The sequence below is a fragment of the Venturia canescens genome, chromosome 5 (assembly GCF_019457755.1).
Source record: "Venturia canescens isolate UGA chromosome 5, ASM1945775v1, whole genome shotgun sequence".
Taxonomy (NCBI): domain Eukaryota; kingdom Metazoa; phylum Arthropoda; class Insecta; order Hymenoptera; family Ichneumonidae; genus Venturia; species Venturia canescens.
In genome coordinates this window covers 13,990,237-14,014,095 of record NC_057425.1, presented here as the reverse complement: position 1 = coordinate 14,014,095, position 23,859 = coordinate 13,990,237, and the positions used below count along the sequence as shown (strand labels likewise).

The 23,859-nt window shown below is 36.3% G+C and overlaps 4 protein-coding genes across 8 annotated transcripts in view; 1 reads left to right on the top strand and 3 right to left on the bottom strand.

Annotated features, from left to right (window-relative positions):
- cora (coracle) overlaps window positions 1–1,187 on the bottom strand; it is a 32,028-nt gene extending 30,841 nt beyond the window's left edge. For 3 of the 4 annotated variants that reach the window (XM_043418528.1, XM_043418533.1, XM_043418532.1), the window contains exon 1: window positions 589–1,186. The gene's annotated coding sequence lies outside the window, so the exon portion shown is untranslated. Of the gene's footprint in view, window positions 1–588 lie in introns of all 4 variants that reach the window. The other variant, XM_043418531.1, reaches the window with a different exon arrangement.
- Window positions 1,188–1,909: 722 nt separating this feature from the next.
- Window positions 1,910–5,558, top strand: LOC122410422 (UDP-glucose 4-epimerase-like). 2 transcript variants are annotated; one of them, XM_043418535.1, is made up of 7 exons: window positions 1,910–2,344; window positions 2,822–3,062; window positions 3,584–3,702; window positions 3,824–4,114; window positions 4,233–4,413; window positions 4,679–4,963; window positions 5,038–5,558. In XM_043418535.1, the coding sequence occupies exons 2-7, from the start codon at window positions 2,933–2,935 to the stop codon at window positions 5,097–5,099; spliced, it is 1,068 nt and encodes a 355-aa protein (XP_043274470.1). In that variant the 5' UTR covers window positions 1,910–2,344; window positions 2,822–2,932; the 3' UTR covers window positions 5,100–5,558. The 2 variants fall into 2 exon arrangements, with proteins under 2 accessions (XP_043274470.1, XP_043274471.1); XM_043418536.1 differs by lacking the exon at window positions 1,910–2,344 and adding an exon at window positions 2,350–2,430.
- Window positions 5,559–14,777: 9,219 nt separating this feature from the next.
- LOC122411716 (uncharacterized) lies at window positions 14,778–19,178 on the bottom strand. The gene is made up of 2 exons (XM_043420733.1): window positions 18,990–19,178; window positions 14,778–17,851 (listed from the first exon to the last, which is right to left on the bottom strand). The coding sequence occupies exon 2, from the start codon at window positions 17,834–17,836 to the stop codon at window positions 17,045–17,047; it is 792 nt and encodes a 263-aa protein (XP_043276668.1). The 5' UTR covers window positions 17,837–17,851; window positions 18,990–19,178; the 3' UTR covers window positions 14,778–17,044.
- Window positions 19,179–20,104: 926 nt separating this feature from the next.
- On the bottom strand, window positions 20,105–22,896 carry LOC122411715 (uncharacterized). The gene is made up of 2 exons (XM_043420732.1): window positions 22,708–22,896; window positions 20,105–22,457 (listed from the first exon to the last, which is right to left on the bottom strand). Exon 2 carries the CDS (start codon window positions 22,440–22,442, stop codon window positions 21,546–21,548), a length of 897 nt encoding a protein of 298 aa, XP_043276667.1. The 5' UTR covers window positions 22,443–22,457; window positions 22,708–22,896; the 3' UTR covers window positions 20,105–21,545.
- Window positions 22,897–23,859: the final 963 nt, after the last annotated feature.

Genomic DNA, 23,859 nt, shown 5'->3' with positions numbered 1-23,859 from the left:
GTCACATCGAGTACCAAGGAAAAGAAAAAATTGAATCGAACGCGAATCGTTCGTACGCGATGTCGTAGAAACTGGTTTCCGGTCGCAGACTGAATGAAAACTCGAGTTTTCCAATCGGGAGCCGCGATCTCTATGGCTTCGAAATACTTCGCATAATACGTGAGAAACGTCATCTCAACAACAGCGCAATGTATAACCTACTTCACTGTATTTCAATGAAACGTTTTTTGTGTTTGCGTCGAGAGAAATCTTGGATTTTTCGGACGTTTCGTAACGAAATTTTGTTGGGACGCCTCGCGAGACTTTCATTCGTTTACTCGAGCTCTCTTTTATCGTGATCAAAAACGTATTTATACGACAGAGAAGCTTGTTAATTGCTGGGTGAAATTTTTTTTGACATGTACCGTGTGTTGGCTCTGAACTTTTCACACCGTTCTACGAGATTACACATTTTTTTTGTTGGAGCATTACCGTTAAACCACAACGTTACTGTGAGCTGAGTATCACATAGAAAACACGCGAGGTATACGCACGTAGAAAAGTTAAAATAATGTAAACTGCGAAATTGTGTTGGTTAAAGGCACTCACCTTTAAGATTCCGTGGCGATGCAGCCTTTAAAATGTGTGTTCCTACTCTCTGTGGCAAGACAGTTTTTTTGTAAAAAAAAACGCTTAAAATTGTAGAAAAAAAATATCCAAAATGCACAAAAGTTTGCTTATACGAGTATGAAGCACAACGACACGCCGCAACACTGGGGGTTTTCCTTTATTTTTTATATTTAAAAAATAATTTATTGTGTCGAGCGGGGCAGGGCACTTTGCACTAAAGGCATAAACACCACTCGCGCGTTCCAATTCTACCGGAGAGCGCTACGAACACACAAAACAGGTTCGCCGGAGAATCGCGGCACGACGCTTACAAACACGAACTCGCAAGCACGCACACACACGTGCGCGCGCAAACACTGTAATCATCAACGTATACCAACGCCATATAAAAATAGTTCCATCACGACGTTTTTACAATCATTGAGTCCATCAAGGCTCATTTACAATTGTACCTTGACACTCGAATGTGTGCTAATTTTATCAACATACGTTACACATTATCACTATTTCATAGTGAACCCGTAAATAAAGCTTCGAATTTCGAACGCCGTAGCGACGATGGTTCTACTTTTGGTGTTACTACGCGAGTGTCAAAATGGTGGTGGCGCGCACAACACCCGTGGAAAATTGAGGTTTCTCTTATGACGCAATCGAGTGAGAACGCCGCCCCATTGGGAAATGAATTTTTCAATATAGATGGCTCTACTTCACAGTTCGAGGATAATTGAATGTAAGAATTGTATTTTAATATACCAACTGTGGTTTATTAATGTTTTCAAATTTCCTTACAATCCAGAGAAAGCAAGTGAAAAAATAAGAAAGAGATTGCTCTCATCATCAACCGGCTTGTGAGTACTTTTAATATAATTCATCTAGAAACAAGCTCATTTAAATCCATGGTATTTATCGATTGTACGTTGCTGATAGGTAAAGTAGCGATCTGTGTCGTAATTTTTTGTTATTCAACGTAATCAGCATAGATCATACTATAGTAAATGAATATAATTTTATGGAATTATGATTTTCTCCAAACAACTGCGATCGCCAATTATTTCACTCAAATGTCCTCCGACTTGAATGAAATTGCAAAAATTACTTCTGTTACCATCGATTGATATACGTTGGGATTTGGGATATGTATGTATAGGAAAAAAAGAATAATGCAATTGTTTTCATTATTTGTTTTTTATGTTATGTTATGTGATATTTTTATTGTTCGAAAGAAAGCAAATTCGTTCACTCTAAAGATTCATTACTATTTCGAATTTCATTTCGATCGATTTCTATTTCTACATCATTGAATTGCAAATGGCGCTCAGAGTGTTCGCAATGACATTGACTTCGTTAACAGAAATTATATTTGAAAAAATATAGATTATCCCTCGGTTGGAGGTTGAACAAAATTGCAATATGTTATACAAACAGAATGTGTGCTTGCAATAACTTCCGCATTCATGATCATTTTACAATAATACCGTGTGAATTTGCTTATCCAGAGTGTCAATTCTGCAGGTGAAGTTCATCAGTTGAGAGGGTAGAGGTTTTGATACATTTTAGTAGTCACGTGGCTTTCATTTGCAATCGAGAATTAAGTATTTTTTTTTCGTTCGTCGTGGATGGGTACTCTGAACGTGCCAAGTGTCAACGTTGCACAATGACGTGGAATGATCGGAAGAGACGACGTTATCGCTGGTTCCTGATAACGTCAGTGTTCCTCCATCCTCTGACAGGAGAGGTTAGATTGCTTTCGTGAATTTTTAATTTTTTCCCTCCAAATAGTGATAAAAAACACTTTCATAAACAAACCGAATTTGCTTGAGTGTTCGCTTCATTTTTGTTTACTTTCAAAGAAATTAATTTTAGTTTTCCATTTCTAACTAAATTTTTTCGACTTTTTGCAAAATTTTAAACTTTTCTAATTACGTGCATGACTTTTTATCGCTTTTATTTTGAATTTTTAGTCTACATAGCTTGAAAATCTTTTATTTTCTTTCGTACAAACTGTTACATAATTTTTTTGCACTTCATCAAAATTTATTATCATCACCGCTAAATGATTCTTGTTTGATCACCTTTTTGGGTACAAAAAATTTTCCCTACTTTGCACCAATGTTTTCACCCTTCAATTTCTAGTTGCCACTTCTTCCATTGCTTCTGACAAATATAATCACAAAATAACGCCTCTTTAATAAACTCTAATTCTTTTGTATAGAAATTTTCCTTTTGTGTGAATCTTGAAAATTGAAGAGTAAAAGATAACGAACGGAGTGTTGAAAATAAACAACGCAGAAAAAATATATACAGACAAACCTATTGCTATAAGATGGCAAATAGTCCATGGAATGTACTGGTGACGGGGGGTGCTGGTTATATCGGTTCTCATACCGTTTTGGAACTTATCGGAGAAGGCTTTCAGGTGGTGGTCATTGATAATCTGGGCAATGCTTATAAAGGTGAGATAAACTTTATGACAGCCTGCTATAGGAAATCATTTGAGCCTCGAGATAGTTTAACTTATCGATTATAATTCTAAACTAGTGAGTTACAATCATTTTTGTGAAAGAGAATAATATTCTTGAAAACTGTTATAACCTATTCAATATTTTTATAGACCTGCACAGTGAATATTACAACTTTTGAATTAGCCTAAATATGGTGTGCAAATAAAAAGAAATCCACAATAAAGTAGGAAGCAAATTTAGTGATTCTAAATAACAAAGGTTCAGGCTTAGTACAGTATAGGTAAATATTCTGTAAATGATGGTTATGCTTGTCAAGCAGAGCCATTAAAAACTCATTTCCTAAATTTCTTAGAAATACATTCAAATAATCATTTGGAACGGGCGTCAGAAATGGATTTGTCATTTTGATTGTGAAAATGTTTTTTTTTTAAATATTTCTATATTGACCGAACAAGAGTCTTTCGATTGTAAGAAAACTAAACCAACAAGTGTTTCAAAATATTGATCAATAGGAACTGAAAGCGATAAGCCAGAATCTCTGAGGAGAGTGGAAAAGCTCACAAACAAAACTGTAGCATTTGAAGAATGTGATATAACGGACAAAAGTTCAATTACCAAAGTATTTCAAAAGGTAAAGTATTTTGGTTCAATTTTTGAAGTGACTAAAACTGAGACTTTGGGTATTTGTCTGATAAACATACCAGGAGTCGTTAGAAAGAATGAACGCTCATAAAAAAACTATTTTATTACAGTACAAATTCCAATGTGTCATACACTTTGCTGCACTCAAGGCCGTTGGCGAATCATGCGAGAAACCTCTCGAATATTACAAGACGAATGTTGGTGGTACGCTGAATTTATTAGAGGCAATGAGAGACAACAATGTTAAAAATTTCATATACTCGAGCAGCGCAACTGTCTATGGTGATCCTGCAAAATTGCCTATCACTGAAGACATGCCAACGGGAAATTGCACAAATCCCTATGGAAAAACCAAATACATGGTCGAAGAAATACTCAAGGATCTCTGCAGTTCGGATAAGGTGAAAAATGATAAATTTCCCTAGTACACTGAAAATGATGACGATGCTTTTGTAAAAGGATTAATGAAAAAACGATTACTGTTTGGAATTACCGAAATAATATGTTCCTTTTTCTTAGTCGTGGTCTGTGATATCCCTAAGATACTTTAATCCAGTTGGGGCTCATCTGTCAGGGGAATTGGGAGAGGATCCCAGTGGTATTCCCAACAATCTGATGCCTTTCATAGCTCAGGTTGCTGTTGGAAAGAGAGAATTGCTGCAAGTTTACGGCAATGATTACGACACGCCTGATGGAACTGGTAATTCCATTTCGTTTACATAGATTTCGTGGATGTTCTTCATTTTATGGTTTGGAGTTGTGGAGGCTCGTACACTGCCAAAAAAAACATTTAGATTAGCACTAATGCTATTTGGGGTAATGTAAAATGATTCGATCAGAACCGAAATCTTGTGAGAATTCAGTTATGATAACATTTCTGAAGTATCGAAAATTGCTCAGTCGAAATTGGTTTTGTTCAAAACACACGTGCATTTGACACATTTGAATGGAATTTCCCTTAACAGGCGTTCGAGATTACATTCACATAACAGATCTCGCTCTCGGGCACGTGAAAGCGATAGTTTATCAAAAATCTCGAGGCGCGAATGGCTTCAATCCTATAAATTTGGGAACAGGGAAAGGAAATTCGGTTCTCGAAGTGATACACGCTTTTGAAAAAGCCTCGGGAAAAGTGATCCCGTTCAAAATAGTGGCTCGTCGTCCAGGCGATATTTCTGCCAGTTACGCAGACGCAAGTTTAGCGAAAAAAGAACTCGACTGGACGGCTACAAAAACCATGGATGATATGTGTAAGAATCAAAATTTCAATTCACCTTCCATACTTATGGCATTGGAGCTAAGTAATTTTACTTTTTTTTCACAGGCGCCGATACTTGGAATTGGCAACAAAAAAATCCTAACGGCTTCAAACCTAAAGTAAATTGAACATAAATATTTTTTGTCTCGCCTACCAAAAGACAGACCAAAGTAACAAAGTATTTAATATTTGGATGCCATATTTGTTTGATACGAGAAAATGCATAATGTAAATTATAGAGATGGAAAATACAATGACGAAGGTTTACTGGAAGCATCGTTCGAACAATTTCATTGGATTCGAACAAAAGTTTAGCTGAATGATTAATGATTTCAATACACTTTTTGGTTTAGGTGCCATTGAAAAAATTCTTTATTGCTAGTAATTTGTATTTGAGGTTTTCAATTAATTGCCAGACTCTCCTATAGAATAATTGTTAACCTGATAGTGGTTTGGAGAATCTTTAAAAAAAAAATCTTCGGGGCGTACCGATGTCATGTGTATATGTAAATGGGTCCTAAGTCTTATCGACGTGTACAAATTTAATAGGGCAATAAAAAAATACTGTTGTTAGTATAACAACAATATCTCAACGCTTTATTTATAAATTCAAATTTATATTTCTTAAACGAAGGTGCAGGCGACGAAATTTAATAATCGTCACAAACATTAACGATTGTTACTATCATCTTTAGATATTCTCAATTTTCATCAATCTTTATTATTAAAAGGTCAGAAGAAATTCGACTCTGGGTGCATTTTTCACTTATTCTTTAACTGTCATTCCTCCATGAATATCGTCGAGGAATTTTTCCAAAAGTCGAGTAGCTTTTCCAAAAATGTACAGTAGTTCAAAACAAAAGAGTCGCTTTCGATGACACTCTTGGGATGGAGGGGAGTGTCTCGTGGGGTAAATATTTAGAAGTGCGGCTTTTCCCAAAAATGGTGATAAATTTTTTTTTTTCGTCTGCACTGCTTCAATTGGTCACCACTAATGATATTCCGTCGGGGGAGGCTAACATTTTCCATAAAAACCATGAGTTACGGGGTTTTGTAGTTGTTGGAAAAATGCAGGGATTTGGAGTATATCAGACTATTTAAGAGTTCACATTAAGGCAGGTGGACACACACACACACACACACACACACACACCCGTGCTCGGGCGCGCGCACGCACGAACGCACATCAAAGGTGCTCTAAACCCGCCCAGCGATACCACACACCCATGAAAAGTTTTGTAAGCCAACTCAACGATTTCGCACATCCATTGAAAGTGTTCTAAACCCACACGACGATTCCGGACACACATCGAAAGTGTTCTGAACCCACACGACGATTTCGCACACACATTAAAAGATGTTCTGGATACACACACGCGATGTTCATGCGAAATCGGTGAGTGTATTCACAGCATTTTCGATGCGTGTGTGGTATCACTGGGCGGGGTAAGAATACCTTCAGTGTGTGCGGTTCCGGACAAGGTGTGTGTGTGCGCGCGCGCGCGCACCTGTCCTGTTGTGAACTCTAAAATATTCAAATATACCATATTTCATCCTATTTTTCCAAAAACTTCAAAACCCTATAACTTATGGTTTTTATGTGGAATGTCAAGCTCCCCCGACGAAATTTTATTAGTGGTGACTAATCGAAGCAGTTCATGTCAAAAAAAAATTCTTGCATCGATTTTCGGAAAAACCGCACTTCTAAATAATTACCCCTCGTGGAAACAAGTTCATGACTTAAGTACAGGCAATTTAGGATTAAATAGATCGGACGAGGTCATGGAAATCCGTGAGGGTTCACCTAAGAACGATATAAAATAATATTGCCATTACTTGTACCACTGAAGTTTGCACCATTGCAAATGAACGAAAAAGATATTTGCAATTTTCCAATTTTTTTTTCCTCCTTAATTAGCCATTCATTGTTTTTCAACCTTTGCAAATGATTCATGAGGTAAGAAATAGGAAAATTACAAATTTATTTTTTGTTCTTTTTGTTAGACTCCAATGTTGCAAATTTCAGTATCATTATGACTTGAGCCCTGTATAAACTATGTTTTGACGAGTATATATCAATAGTTATCAATAGTTGCTTTTAATTGAATTATAAGCAACATAATACAGTCAAAAACTCCGATATATTTGCTTCGTATCTGTTAAAATTACCGAGAAAATGAAAAGTTGTTTATCAGAACAACTTCGATCGTAACGTTATTTACTCGTAAGACTTTTTTATCGCCCTAGACGTGCGCAACGGCTGTTGATCAGGGAAGCCGAGCCACGCTTGAGCTTAAGGGAGCTTTCCAGTGTGAAATTTTCATAAAATCGATTTTTTTTGCTTTATCGAATAGTATACACTCTTCCGAATATTCCCTGAAATTTTCATGCCGAAATTCAGATTATTTCAGTTTCGCTGATTGACCGTAAGTAAACGATTTATCTAAAATTTCCTCACTTGAAACTTTGAACGCGTTTTTCTCGAAACAGCATTTTTCAAAACGGTGTCCAACTTGGAGGACAAAGTTTTAAAGCTATCGAGTTGAATTTTTTACACAATATTCTTAACCCTCTCGGACCGTATGTTGCTTCTACACAACACGCGCTTCCAGGCCCAATAAAACTGCATCGGTCAGTAAGGTCGAGGTTCTAACTGCGTATTTCCATCAAGCAAGGTTAGATTGCACCTTAGATACTCCTAAACCAAGAGATAAACTGCTTTAACTCATCGAAATATCAATATGAAGTCGGAGTTTCATGTTGAGTTGGCGTTGTGTGAAAAGGTGCTTTAGTTATCGCAAAAGAAAAGTGGGTATAAATGTTTTTTTCGTACTCCAAACGTTATTTCCTTTCAAAGGGAAGCTAATATGATGTATTTAAGGTATTCGGTGCTAGATTCATTCATAAATTTTCCTGATTTTGCTCCCCAAGGACCTGGTGCTGCGCGCAGCGAACATTCAAAAATTCATATTTCCCACCAAAAAAACCGAAATGTCACAATGGATTCGGAAACTAGAAAGTATTTTGAGATAAAATTATGAAGGGAATCATTTTCCGTCAACGCGAAATAGGTCTCGGTCTGAGAGGGTTAACGTCATTGTTTATCGTGCTATGGAAGCTTTTTTTTTGACATCTTCCTATTTTTTTGTAAAAAAAACTGCCAAAAAAATGCTAAAATCGATACTTTTTGTTCAAACCGGCGCCATTTTTGCAAAAAAAAAGCCTCCATAGCACGAAAGCCAATTAAATACCGATCAATAATCTTTTTGTGTTTTTTGTTTCAGATCAAAATTGTGACCCCCAACGTGGACACCACATCCAAGTGAATTTTCTGCAACAATTGTTTCATCATTTTTATAGATATTAATTAATAAATAAATCGATCATTAAAAAATTGTTTTGTATTCTTCAATACCCAATTAATATACAAAAAAAAACCAGACCGATTAGATTATTTTTTCTTTACAAAAAAAATCGCGAAAAACAGCGATTTTTCGAGCTGTCACACTGGAAAGCTCCCTTAACAAACCCCAGATAGTCTGAAGTAAAAATACGAATGAAATTATTAAAAAATATTATTGGAAACCGGTTTTTTTGACGATAAATCAATTCGGGAAACTTTGAATTGAAAATTATTTGATGGGTTTATATAAAAACTTGTAAGGGTGCACGTGGGAATGACTAGAATTTAAAAAAACGGGTATCAGTGGAAAATATACTCAATAACCATGCACAATAGCAAAATCACGATTCGTTTAATTCTGCTAATTCCGTTATCTGTTACTACTCTGAGTAATTTTCAAACATTGTTTAATACACAATCAACTATTGTACTGTTTACATTTCTGGAACAATAGAACCAAAGAACAATCAACTCAGTTCAATTCATAACCAAATTATAATAAGACATGCAACAAGTTAGTGTTCAATTGAATCGAGTTTATTGTTTATGGAATTAATTGTTCTAGAAACTGAATCAGTACGTGACGATTGTTGATTTTCTTCAACTTGGCAGTTCTCTTATGTTTTTCTCTATTGTTATCAAGCTACGTCAACTCTACTTTTTTCCTGTTTTCGTCCTTCGAATCCTCATTCTTTTTTTAACCTTCGAAATGGTGTAAAATGGACATTAAACGAAACAATCATGTAGAATTGCGATTGCTAACATTCTATTGTTACAGGACTTTGAGAAATCGTGATACAATTTCCATACAAATCTTTACACCGAATTATCCAGTTTTATCTCACAATGTCAATTCAATTCCGAATAATTGTCACAATGGACTTATCAATGCTGAATAATTTATGAGGTTTTCTCCACTCTTAATCATTCTTGTGTCTTCACCTACACGATAAAAATCTATAGATAACGATTGAATCTTAACCGGTTGACTGGTATTGGATTATATATGTACAAAAAAAAGTCGGGCCCATTTTGGTTTTGTATTATATGTGTACATATTGAAATAACTTTATCAATTTTCAACCGATTTGGACAAAAATTGGTATACAATGGTTTTTTGGGTCGCTGAGTCGATTTTTGAACTTAATTTTCACCTCACTACCCTTGGAAATGGGGAAAATCGAAGGTTGAGGGTGAAATTTGTTAATTTTATCACTGCGAAAATTTCATGCTTTATCACATGAAAATGGAATCAGCAACCTCGAAAACCCTCGGAAATAAAATATCGTGATTTTCGGTAACATATTGGCTCGTACCAGTTTTGGCTTTTGGCACAAAAACTGGAAAAAAGCTCACCAGTCAACCGGTTAACAAAAATATCTTAAGATCTTAATTAAGAGTAATTTTCGAATCGTTAAGGTTGATCCTCTGCGACAGCCCCAACCAAAAGTTAGTCTGCATATTAAAAGGCTTAATAATTCGTTCGGATCGTAATCAATAACTTTGTAAAGAGCCTATATACGTACTCGGTGCCAGCAGATATAGTACAAATATCATTTGCTTTCGTAAAATTTATTCTAAAAGTATTTTTGATCCGACATCGTGAGTAAATTTTTTGACGGAACTATCCAGGTTACGCTTCAACACACAGAAAAGGTTGTCTATACAGACGACATTCGCTTGTTCGCTTGCAAAATATATCGTATGCAGCCTAAACCTTCGTACTTCTCGAGGCTATATCTGTCAAACTAGATGGTCAATCACCTTGATTTTTTTTCACAATATCTGTGATATCCTGCTCTAGCTCCTCCTCGTTTTTTATAAACTTCCTAATTTTAGTACTAGCGGTAGAATTAATAATGTGCCGTTTGCTTATGCATGGTCCATATGTTACGTGTTAATTGAGTCAACTTCAATTACATATATCTCGGGTTCGGGATGGTGAAACTTGTTAAAATTTTATAGAGGTGTTGTTCATATGTTAAACAATACGTATGCCAAATTTAAATAATTTCCTAATTTAACTGTTTCGTGGAGGAACCACCTTAAGAATTTCTCAATACCTCGTTCATTTATTTTAAATTGCTGGGGGCCGCAGACATGATAGGGATCGAAATAAATCTCAACTGCGGTTTCCCATATCAATAAATAGAAGACAGGTATGAAAAAACCAAACTCATTACAGTTTTATCAGATTTTGGCTCTGTTAAGAGCCTTTTGAAGACGAAAATTTTATTTAGAATACAATAAAAATACACATGTCAAATAAACACATGAAATTTCTGCCCAATATTCAACAACGATGCTGGTTATAAAATAGAATAGAATAGTCACAAATGTCAACTATTTGCGGAAACTACGCCTTCGCATTGTTTCATTCTCAAGCTTCTCGTTGCCTTGTCGTGAGTTTCTGCCAAGTTTGAGCTATCGTAGGCTGCCCTACTTCCATCAAAGGAACATTTTCAACTTCCAAATCCCCAGCAATTTTCTCGTTCTTTCTCGTTACTGTATCGCATTTGCACACGGAGCAAGGAAAACTGTGGAAAACCCGATCGATACAGCCGGCTATATATTTACTGAGTTTCAGCTGATCGGGTCCGTAAAAAATTCAAAAAAGCTGCTTGCCAATTGGGGCTCGAGTCGGTGCATCGCTCAGAGGTCACCCATCCAAGTATTGGCTTCGTCTGAGGCCGCTTGGTGATCGCGGGAGTCACACACCAACTCTCAACTCATCGCCGTTCGTAAAACGCTAAATCTACTATTGAGTGTGTCTAAAAAGACAGTGAACGTCTCGATCGATTCTTTTCACTCAAATATGGATCACATTCTTCTTCGAATCAATAAATTTCTATTAAGGAGGGTGGATCACAAAATCAAAATAATCAGAATTTGACCAAATTTGGTGATAACATTCTTTGCCATCAAGTATGCAAATACAATTTTTTTCAATTTCTTTTACCACATGGTTATCGAACAATTGAGCGTCAAATCGAAGTTCTTATGCACGAGATGTATAACTGTATATATGTAAACTGTAAGCTTATACACGTGAACTTTAGTGTTCAATTACTCGAGAGCTATGTGGTAGAAAAATCTAAAAAAAATTATATTGTCTTATATATTTTTAAAGAATACATTTACCAAATTTTATGAAATTCTTATCATTTTGAAATTCTTAATATTTTTAACATGGTTTAGCATGGCAACATTGTATCGTCGCGATCCACCCTCCTTAAAATGCAACAGTATAATAGCAAGTGTGAGTAAACTTCGTAACGCTAAACCGGATTATGTCTTATTTCCTACGAACTAACATTATCGATCCACTATTTCTGTATTCTCCTAATGAGGATCATTTTAAAAAAAACCCCCGCGTCGTTTTTCGAGCCATTCGAGTGTACCTGCGACGTCGTTGCTTCGCCTTTTTCCCCTTAGTTCAACAACTTCATCGTCAACTCGAATTTTTTCGTAATCCAGATCCTGGTATTCACTCGATGCTGCACCGGCCTCGTCGTCAACTCGATTGCTTCTGTCCCTCGAGCGAGAGCTCCCTTGAATCGATCATCGGTGTTGTAACGAGGATATTGTTTTTTGATGGTTCGTAGATAATCTTTCGGGATGTGACAATGCGTGGCTTGTGATCCGCTATTTCTTCGCGTTCTACAGAATCGTTTTGCCGAAGAACGTTCCTCGGAGGGGAAAGTAAAATTGCTGCTTCTTCATTTAGAAGAGCCTCGTAAGATTTAGCGTATTTAATCAGCTCCCGCGGCGACGTCAGCTTCTTTAGAAGCATAGGAAGAATTTGCAATTAATGTAACGGATTGTTCATTCGTATGGTGTATTTTTTTGTCCGCGAGAAAATCCCGAACTAAAGCAGGTAAGGCCAGTTGTCCTCGTGCTGCTCGATCAGGATAATTGTTCCGGATTATTGGAAGGGAATCCGAGAAACCTGCGATTCCTGTCTTCTCGATGGCTTCGACCAAGAGGACGAAGAAGTGTAACCTTGCGGGATGAGCAACGAGTAAAACTCGAGCCCGCGATCACTCGAGGAAATGGAGAAAATGCTGCAAAACAGTTTCTATGAGTTCGGTCGGCAGCGGCTCATTGAAGATGGAAAGTTCGGACGGTCTTGATGGTTTCACCCAGCGATCAAATATTCTGTGGCCGAGTAAAGCTGTCAGTTTTAGGATGTTCGCATCCTCGTTGTAACTCGATGAAATCATTTGAAAGTAAACGAATGAACAGCCATTTTCACACAGAGCCATCTCGGATATTTGCACCTGCGGGATCGAATGTCGAACAACGCGAGACCTTGTTAACTTCAAGTACATATTTGGAGGTTTATTATCAGTCATTCGACAAGAATTTCGAATGCAAAAAATAACCAGCACGACTCTGATATTCGTACGATAACGATTTTTGTACCTACTTTTTTTTAGCAACCCTCTTTTGAAATTCATCTGTTCAAATTCGATTTTTCAATGACTAATCGTTTTCCAAGAAAAATTTGTTCACATTGGGAAATATTTCCATACGATAATATGACTTTGGATATCGTTTTTTCCGAGTATTTTTTTCTCTGACTCGTTCCTTTCAGTGGAAACACTTTTGTCGTATTTAATAACAATCTTGTATGAAAATAAACCCTGAAAAAATTCTTTGAATGGTATTGTGTTTTAGATTTTTAAATAACTAATCTAACGACACGTGCGACTTGTTTCTTAACACAATGACACGTTAAGTAAGTTGAGGCATTAGAACGAAAATGATGTCATCGCTTTTAAACCGACTGCATTTTCAGACAGTTTAGGAGCGTCGTTGCTGAGAAAAATCAATAACAATTCAGGCCAAATAACATGTAATCTTATGGAAGTCAAGACACATTCAGTGATGTCTCCGTTAAAAACGATGCTAAAAATATGAAATTTTTTGGGCAACATGAGCAAGGCTTGCTGAATAATGTTAATTTTTTCAGATTTATTAGAAGATTTGCTGAGATTATATTAATAATAATATTTCGCGTGCAGTTTTTTCAGACTAGGATCGTCACCGTTCGTGTTTTCGACTGAGCTTTCATCAGTTTCGTCGTCTTTTTTTCCCAACTTTTATTTAAAGTGTATGCAACATTGCCAAACTGTAAACTGGCCTAACTTTTGAAAGGTACAGGTCATAACTTTTGGGTCAAAAAAATGATTGTACAGCTTTAACTTCCTTAAGATTTCTTCGGAAGTGGAATGATGCTTCGGTACCATTGTTAAGGGCTTAGGGTAGTCAGGATCGTAAAAAAGCAAGTATTTTTATTCGTTCTCACAAAGCTATTGGAACAAAGTTTTTAAATCGAGTATCAACTTCGTTTGATTAAAACGATATTTATACCGACATCTTTGTTGGGGTCCCGTTTCATTAGTAATGCTTTGCGGTGGCCATCACAACATTTTACTGTTTCATTTTAAATCAGACTAAAAAAATGATTTATTCAATAGTTGATCCTGTACTTGATCTAAGCTTATTTTTTTGTAAATAAACAACACAGTGGCATTTCAGTGTTTACCAGCGGATTTTCAACAAAGAAGAAAACATGATTTCGAGATAAATGCATTTCAAGTTTGAGCTACCAGTCGTGGTCTTCGTAGAATGTCCCGAAAACATTACACTTCAAAAAATCAAAATATTTTGTTTCGGCATTTTCTTTTGCACTCCTAGCCCTTTAATCGAGTATTAATCTTACAACGATCCCCTGGATGTTGAAGTCATCGGCCATTGAAATTCCATGATTAATGTACATTTTCCAGCTTTTGAGGCAAAAAAAATTGTTCCCGGTACCCGCTACAATGTGATGGGAAGTGTCATTTTTCTCAACGATGAAATAGCTCATACAAATGCCTCACAGAGAGCAATACTTTAGTTGCAATCCTGTTCGCAGCTCATGCAACAACAAAAATGTTGATTCAACAACGAGTGGATTTACCAGTAACAAAGAAAGAAAAAACTAAATCGTTAATAATTTCTCAATTGGAATGTTAGACGTTTTGGAAGGTCCGCTATACGTCAAATTGAATCTGTCCATCGCTATAATCTTTTCCCATAGGAAAGATTGTTTCTCCGGATTTGAGAATGAAAATCTCTACAGTAGCATGGCCTTGGTTTAGTTCCATGCGGATTATCAGTTATTTCCATGAATAATTTCTGAGAAAAAGAAAAAAAAAATATTCTTTCGATCTGAGAAAAATTCTATTTAACAATACTGCTTTGTATACTTTTATGTTTTAGACGTTTAAACAATTGAATTAACGACACGTCCAACTTATTTCTCATTTCGAATATATTTTCTCCGTGTGTTGCATACGCTTGTGCATGGTGATACAAAAACCACACTCATTACGAGTAAATAACGTTCCAAAAGTTCTTTTTATGAAAAACTCTTTATTTTCTTGATAATTCTAATGGTACATGTAAAGTCAATAATTCAAGTTTTCATTTAGAAGCTCAAATTATAACAATATGATTCACCATTCCTTTGCGCACCTTTACGAGTTTCCATAGTCCATCTTATATCTATCTAAATTATAAATTTCCCGTGCTTAACTAATTCTCTTATATCTATGAGATATGAGATCTCCCCCATTCCCCATCGTAAGAGTGTTGCCCACAGCCACTCTTTTTTTTGAATAAATTACTGTACCACATTCGCTCAAGGGCTCGGGGAAACTGTGGAAAACCCGGCCGATACAGTTGGTTATATATTCCCTGATTTCTTCGTCGAAATCTCAGAGTTATTGCTTTACGTTCAGGGATCGTGCTCAAGCTGGTGCATGGCTAACGTTCGACCTAACCAGGTATTGGCTTCGGCACGAATTGTTGAAGTAAAACCGCAGGAGCCAAACACCGACTGTGCATGTATCAATGTTCGCAAGAATTACGATTATTATATTTAATGGGTATATTTAATCCTCATTTAACTATTTATAAATATTAAAACGTCTAAAATATTAATACCTTCACCACTGCGAATCGTTTTATGAGGAAAAAACACAGATGAGCTAAATCGATAAATCGCCTGTTTAAAACAAAGTAGATATTCACTGAATTTCGAAATATATAGGAAATTTAATTTTAAATAGAATATATTCCATACTCAAAATGATCATGCGCGTTTTCGGAGAAAACAAAACGTCGTAATAAATTGTGTTTTTTCGTTCATGCACACTGATTTCTTTGTATAAAGTAAACTCTTGTTTTTTATCTCATGTAAATTTTCGTGAATCGGATCGTCTTTCTCGGCAATGAAAATTTTTGTAAAGTGGATTCTTCCCTCCTGACCGACAAACGATTTCGCGGTAATTCCATTTGATAAGTGCACCTGCGGCTCATGATCTAAGGGAAGACTGAGTCGAAACGAGTTTTTTTAAGAAATATCGTACTTGTTAGCAGTTTGAGAAGCTTCATTTATTTCTTAGCCTCGAGCACTAAGAAACGTACTGTGATTATTTTGCAATTATTATTTTGCAAAAAGCGAATAGATAGTGAGAAAGTAGTTTGGGATCTATTTTGCTCTGAAATTTCATTTTATGAAATTTCAGTTTCGGGAAAATCCGTTTTGCCCCGGAATTCAATTTTATGGGGCAAAGTGGCACTGTGTCCGTTTTGTCCCCATGTGTCCATTTTGCCCCATATTACCCTATATTAATATTAAATGTCTAAAATATTATAATACCCCGACCACCGCGAATCGTTTTATGAGGACAAAACACAGGCAAGTTAAATCGAGAAATTTGCTCATTCGGAACGAAGTAGATATTCATCTCGGAAACGTATGTAGTTAATTTTGAATTATATACGAAATTCTATGGTTTCTAGAAACAATTCAGAATCAGATTTTTTGTAAAGTGGATTTTCTTATCTTCTCCAATGTGTAAGTTTTAGTGAACAAGATCATCGTCTCGGTCATGTACATTTTTTTGTGAAGTGGATTCTTCCCTTTTGACCGATTTCGTTACTATTTTTCCAATTGATAAGTGCATTTGGCTCAAGACCTACATTGAAGAGACCGGGTGACCCAAGGTGCTATCCTATATTTTTTTAAAGTTTCAGAAACCTCGCATCTATTTTTTTCTTTCAGCATCAAGAAACGTATTGTAATTTTTGTGCAATTTTGAAAAAACAATGATTTTTTTGGGGCTCAATGGAGTATCCCGCATGAAATTTGTGAAATTTTTCTTCTTACTGCAATTTGATTTACATTCACTTCAATTTCTTCTCCAAATAAGCAGTCAAAAAGGAATCAATAGAATTATATTAAAATTTCTTGTTATTTTTTTCAATTTTATTTTTACGAATCCGGGAAAAAAATTCTCCTCATTTGGATTTTCTTTTTGAAAATCCTAAAAAAATTCCATTTTTCTCCTCTATGGAAACATATGAAGTTTCAAGAATGGAAAAAAAATGATATCCAAAATTTTTGAAGCACCCTATTTCGATCCGGTACTGCGTTTTGCCCCGGTCAACCTCAACTGAAGTAAATTAATACTCGTAGGAAGATAAAACATTACATAAAAACTAATTTCGTCTACGGGAAATTCGAGTTCAAGTACATTCGAGTCTGCCTACCTGAGTGAATTTCTCGAAAAATTGTGCTCCATAAAATTTGATGCCGATGGATCTTACATCACATCATTGAAGCTCGGTCCTCCGATCGAAATCAAACCCGTATCGGCCACGTCGTTTATTAACCCAATTTCGGCTACCCCGACGGCCGCTGGCATTCCTATATTGAACCGGCGGTTCTGTCCCCGACGGACCATCTTCATCGTCAAATCCAAACTGATTGGAAGTGCCCTGCTGGACTGTTTTCACGCCCAAAATAGCATTATGATAACGCTCGATACTCTCGGCGATTATATATGGATCAATATTTCCCATTATAATTTCACGCAACAGTCGTAAATACTCTGATGCTATGTGAACTCGCCCCGAGTACGTTTTACCTAACAGATGTCGTGCTAAAGCTGCTAACGTGAACGTTTTGATAGACGGGTCGTCTGCCAAGTCTATTTGTATAGGCGGAAGAGTATCTACAAAACCGAAAATAATACCATCGAATGCCTTCGCCATGCCTGTTTTTTTTATGGCATCAATGAGGAGCTCAAATTCGCGTTTCGCATTATGAGCAGCAATGGTAACTGGACTATCGGCAAATTTCTTAACTTGCATGAGGAATTCTCGAAACCTTTTCAAAACTTCTTGTATCGAGAGAATCGGTTCTTGTAGTTTACCATCAACGAAATATCGGTAATTTTGACACTCTAATCCTGGCACTCCCGACCGTTCTGTATCCAGTGATGATTTCGAAGGTTTTATCCACATGGAAAATTCATTCTCCTCGAATATTGCCGAGATTTTAATGAGTTGTGCTTCGGCTCCGTAACCCGCTGATAACAGTTGGCTGAATACAAATTCAATCATCTCGAATATCAGCTTCTAGAAATTAGAGATATCAATTAGAAAAGATATAGGGGAGACCGGGCCAAAACGGGATACCTATAAGGAAATATTTAACTTTTCAGAAGTTTGGGAAGCTCTGTCTATTTTTTACTTCCAAAAACTAAGAAATGTACTGAAATTTTGTTCAATTTTCAAAAAAAAAAAAAAAAAAAAAAAAAAACCGAGGCAAAACGGGGTACCCCTCAAAAACTCATGAATTTTTTTTTACTATGATTTTAATTCAATGCACCTTGGGTGTATTGAATACACTCTGTAATTCAATTCAAAATTAATGAAATGAATAATAACGAAGATTGCCAATGTTTATTTTGTAAAAATTTGTATTCTTTGTCGACTGGATCATGGATTCAGTGCCAAAATTTTGTAGAGTGGGCGCATGATTCGTGTGCAGGTGTAGCCACACATGACGGTCATGATGCTGAAGTTTCCAACGTTGGAGTCCAACGAAATGATCTAAAAAATTGTTCAATAATTTCAGCAATCCTCCAATTTATTTCCTGCCGAATTTATACTTCGTAGTTTTTCAATCTACACAATTATGATTTGTGAAATAGAAAACTGATGAATGTATCATTTTGTTTTCATTCATTTCGCTGGACTCCAACGTTGGAAACTTCAGCGTCGTCGGTCCGCAAACATATATTTGCGATTACTGTCATAGACAGTAATCTGCGTGGCAGTAATCGCAGATTTACAAATACTTTTTGTATATCTGTACAAAAACGTTTTCATTTTAAAAGTGATGTAAAAAAAAGAGAATTTAAAAAAAAAAACGAAAATCCAAAAAAAAAAGATATTTTGGAAAAAATATGTTTCATGTTCTCTTCGGACTAGGATAAAAATTAAAAAAAAAAAAAAAAAAAAGAAAAAAAATTTCTCTCATTTTTCGGGTATCCCGTTTTGCCCCGGTCTTCCCTACGTAGTATAACTGTTACTTTTTAGTTTCAGTGTTATTCGGTCGAGCCGGGTGGTTTTCACCGCTTTTCCGTTTGAATTCGAAAGATAAAAATTGACAAAATTTTTCGTAGGACCTTGATTTTCATTCATAGATTATGATTTCATTTTTTGGATTTTCAAAAAATAAAACTCTTCGAGAGCAACGGAATTGCATTACCTGAGATGAATGTCGTTGGTATTGGAAAAATGATCCCAATGTTAAAAGAGATTCCACTAGGAGGTGATCTCAGGCTTTTCGTCTGAAGAGACAAACGAGGGTCAACAGTTGCCGTCCGGATGTTTTTCAAACGGTTTTCTCGGTCCACACTCCACAACACACCCGATTCTTCTGTTCACTTTACTCGATTGTATCCCGTAATAATGGATTTGGTAAAAGCACAGCCGATGATTAACAAATACGTGCTTTGAATCGCAAATGCGTTCCTCTTTTTGGTCCATAACTTTGGTGCTAGCTCCAAGAAATTTTTTTTCGTTCTTTATTCTTTGGGATTTGGTGCTCGAGACTCGTGAGTGCAAATAATAACGTATCAATTGATATGCTTGGAACGCTTACCTCATTTAAAAAATGTTTTTCTTTTATTTTCTTGGAACAACTAATGGCAAGATTTGCCAAAGAAACGATACGAGAATAAATACACGCTACGAAAAATCTTAGATTTGAATAATCAGAAAAATCAAATGATAATTGTTGTGGACCTGCTTTGAATCTCAAATCATTTTTCCTCTTGTTCCATTGCTTTTGTGCTTACTCCAAGAAATTGATAATTGTTCTTTATTCTTTGAAATTTGGTTCTCGAGATTTATGAGTCCAGATAATGAAGTATCGATAGCAAAAACGTTCTACGAAAAATTTCACATTTGAATATTGAACGATCAAATGATGATTCAACATCGGACGATAAAAAACTTCACGAACCGAGCATACGCGGTGCGAATGTTATACGAAACGAAGGTTGAAATATGAACTTCGCTGGAATTATGAATATCAAACGATGCTGAAAAATCCTTTTCCTGGGTAGAAAAAAATCCATACTGCTGATCCGAGGCAAAAGTATCCGAACAGAGCGGTTCTGAATTCAATTGGACAAAATGTGGAAATTGGAAAAAAAAAATTTTTCTTTTTGCCATCGGTGACTGAATTTATTCGACATTCTTCAATAACAATCTATTTCTTAATGACTAAAACGGCTCCGTTATCTCCGTGTGTGTTGCATACGTGCATAGGGTAATGAAAAAAAAACCATACTCCTTACGAGTAAATAACGATCAAAATTGTCTTTATGGAAAACTCTTTATTTTCTTGACAGTTACAGGGGTACAAATAAAGCCAGTAATTCAAGTTTTTAAGTGCAACCGTCCATACATTCAAGTCAATACATATCAAGAGACGCGGTAACATCTTGACGAAAAGTATTAAAACGACAGGTCAAGACGTGCAGTGTACCTATACGTGAGATTTACAATGATATAGACATCGATTAATGGTACTCAACAAGCTCAAATCATACCAATATGTTTCGCCATTCCTTTGCGCACTTTTACGAGTTCCCATAGCCCGTCCTATATCTATCTTAATCATAAATTTCTCGTACTTGACTAATTCTCTTATTGCTACCCCACACCTCATCCCAAGAGCGTTGCCCACAACCACTCTTTTTTTCAATGAATAACTGTACCGCATTCGCTCAAGGGCTCGGGGAAACTGTGGAAAACCCGGCCGATACAGTTGGTTATATATTCCCTGATTTCTTCGTCGAAATCTCAGAGTTATTGCTTTACGTTCAGGGATCGTGCTCAAGCTGGTGCATGGCTAACGTTCGACCTAACCAGGTATTGGCTTCGGCACGAATTGTTGAAGTAAAACCGCAGGAGCCAAACACCGACTGTGCATGTATCAATGTTCGCAAGAATTACGGTTATTATATTTAATGGGAATATTTAATCCTCATTTAACTATTTATAAATATTAAAACGTCTAAAATATTAATACCTTCAGCACTGCGAATCGTTTTATGAGAAAAAAACACAGATGAGCTAAATCGATAAATCGCCTGTTTAAAACAAAGTAGATATTCACTGAATTTCGAAATATATAGGAAATTTAATTTTAAATAGAATATATTCCATACTCAAAATGATCATGCGCGTTTTCGGAGAAAGCAAAACGTCGTAATAAATTGTGTTTTTTCGTTCATGCACACTGATTTCTTTGTATAAAGTAAACTCTCGTTATTTATCTGATGTAAATTTTCGTGAACCGGATCGTCTTTCTCGGCAATGAAAATTTTTGTAAAGTGGATTCTTCCCTCCTGACCGACAAACGATTTCGCGGTAATTCCATTTGATAAGTGCACCTGCGGCTCATGATCTAAGGGAAGACTGAGTCGAACCGAGTTTTTTTTAAGAAATATCGTACTTGTTAGCAGTTTGAGAAGCTTCATTTATTTCTTAGCCTCGAGCACTAAGAAACGTACGGTGATTATTTTGCAATTATTGGAAAAAAACAATGAAATGCAATAATGAAATAATGGAATACTTGTAAAAATATTTTCATCGATTTGAAAAAACTCCCATTTTGAATTTGTTGTGTTAAACTTCTGGAAGAATTCATTTTTCCCTTTTCCCTAAGTACATGAAAAATAGCAGGGATGAAAAAAAAAATGATTCGGCAATTTATGAAGTACGCCGCCAGTTCTAGGAACTAATCCAGTTCCTAGAAACGAATCTGCGCGTACGGGGACTCTTCCTTCTCGAATGTACCTCCTTCATACCCTGAAAAATCGAGGTCAGCATAGTGTGATTCCGATGGCCCTGCTGCCAGTGAAGACCGATCCTCCTTGGAATAATCAAACTCGGATTCTCCACGTCGTTTTTTCTGCCACTCTGGAGTTCGTTCACTCCGACTCGTGTCGCCGCGTCTCAATTGAACCATCGGTTTTGCCATCGATGGACCAGCTCCGTCGTCCAGTCCAAACCGATGGGGAGTACGCTGCTGATGCTCTCTTTTAGCACTTGAAAGAGCTTGTTTATAACGTACCATATCCTTAGCGACTCTAGATAGATCAAGGTTCTCCATTACAATCCTTCTGAGAAGTGGCAAAGTATGCGATGCTCTGTGAACTTGTCCCGAGTATGATTGACCCAACAGATCTTGTGCCAAAGCTGATAACGAGAATGATCGGGTACCCGATTCATCTGGGAATTTTCGTTTGAAAGCCAAGAGAGTATCTACAAAACCGATAATAAGACTATCGAACTCCTTCGCCAAGCCTGCTCTTTGAATGGCAGCGATTAGGAGCTCGAAGTGCAGCTTCGAACCATGAGCAGCAATTAAAACTGAATTTCCCACAACATTAGTAATGAAAGTGCGAAAATTCTGCAAAGCTTCTTCTATCGATTGAATCGGTTTTTGTTGTTCACCGTTAACGAAATATTGGTAATTTTTACATTCCAATCCCGGAACTCCGGACGAGGCTGTATGCAGTGTTGCTTTTGAAGGTTTTATCCACGTGGAAAATATTCTCTTCCCGTGTATTGCTGAGATTTTAATGAGCTCTCTGTTGCTCCCGAAACCCGCTACTATGAGTTGGCTGAACAAAACTTCTGGCATCTTGGATATCAGTTCCTATAAATAAGAGATAGCGACTAAGTAATCTCTGCGCAATACAGTTGTATGTTTATCTTTATAGGTTCATTGTTTTTCATTCGATGTAAATGGAAATACAGAATTAGCTCTCGACGCATCTCCATTTGAATTTGAAGGTTAAAAATTGACAATATTTTTCTTGGGAGTTTAATTTTCAAATGGTTGACAGATTATTCCTTGGTTATCCAGAAAAAAAACGAATTCTTCAAAAGCAACGGAATTGCATTACCTGGGATGAGTGTCGTTGATATTGGAAAGATGATTCCGATGTGAAAGGAACTTCCACTAGGAAGTGATGATAAAGGGGCAGGCAAGGGTCGACGTTTGTCGTCCGTTTGTTTTTCAAGCGGTTTTTCACTATCTACACTCCGCAACACACGCGGCTCCTCCGTTTTACCTTATACGACTGCATCCCGATGACATGGATCTGGCTAAATTATAACTGATAATTAACAAGTACGTGCTTTGAATTCTAAATACTTCTCTCCTGGTCCATTTATAGCTTTTGTGTTCGCTTTGAGAAATTGTTCCTTGTTCTTTAATCTTTGGGCTTTGGTGCTCGAGATTCGTGAGTGTAGATAATAACGTATTAATCGTTACTTTGAACTTTTTTATCTCATTTATAAACATGTTTTTGTTAAATTTTCTTGAAACAACTGTTGACAAGATTTGGCAAAGATTTGGCATACAGTTACAAAAACGTGCTTCGAAAAATATCGGATTTGAATAATGGACAATCCGATGATGATTGTTTATTACGTGCTTTGAATTCTAAATGCTTCTCTTATTCTGGTCTCTAGCTTTTGTGCTTTCTCCAAGAAATTGTTTCTTGTTCTTTATTCTTTGGGCTTTGGTGCTCGAGATTCGTGAGGGCAAATAATCGCTACTTCGAACTTTTTTTATCTCGTTTTTAAACATGTTTTTGTTCCATTTTCTTGAAACATCTTTTGGCAAAATTTAACAAAGACATTGTGCACTAGTAAAAACGTGCTACGAAAAATCTCCGATTCGAGTTATGAACAATCAAAAGATGATAGCTCATTACGTGCTTTACTCCTTTTTGTACATAGCTTTGGTGCTCGCTTCAAGAAATTGATTCTTATGATTTTTTATTCTTTGCAAATTCGTGCTCGATATTCGTGAGTGCAAATAATACCGGGCTGTATCAATTGCTATGCCTCGAACTTTTATCTCATTTTTAAACATGTTTTTGTTCCATTTTTTGGAACAGCTATTGGTAAAGTTTGACAAAGAAACTACACAGCAGCAAAAACGTGGCTATGAGAAATCTCATTTGAATAATGAACAATCAAATGATGATTCAACATCGAACGATAAAAAACTTTGCCAATCGAGCATACGCGATTCGAATGTTATACGA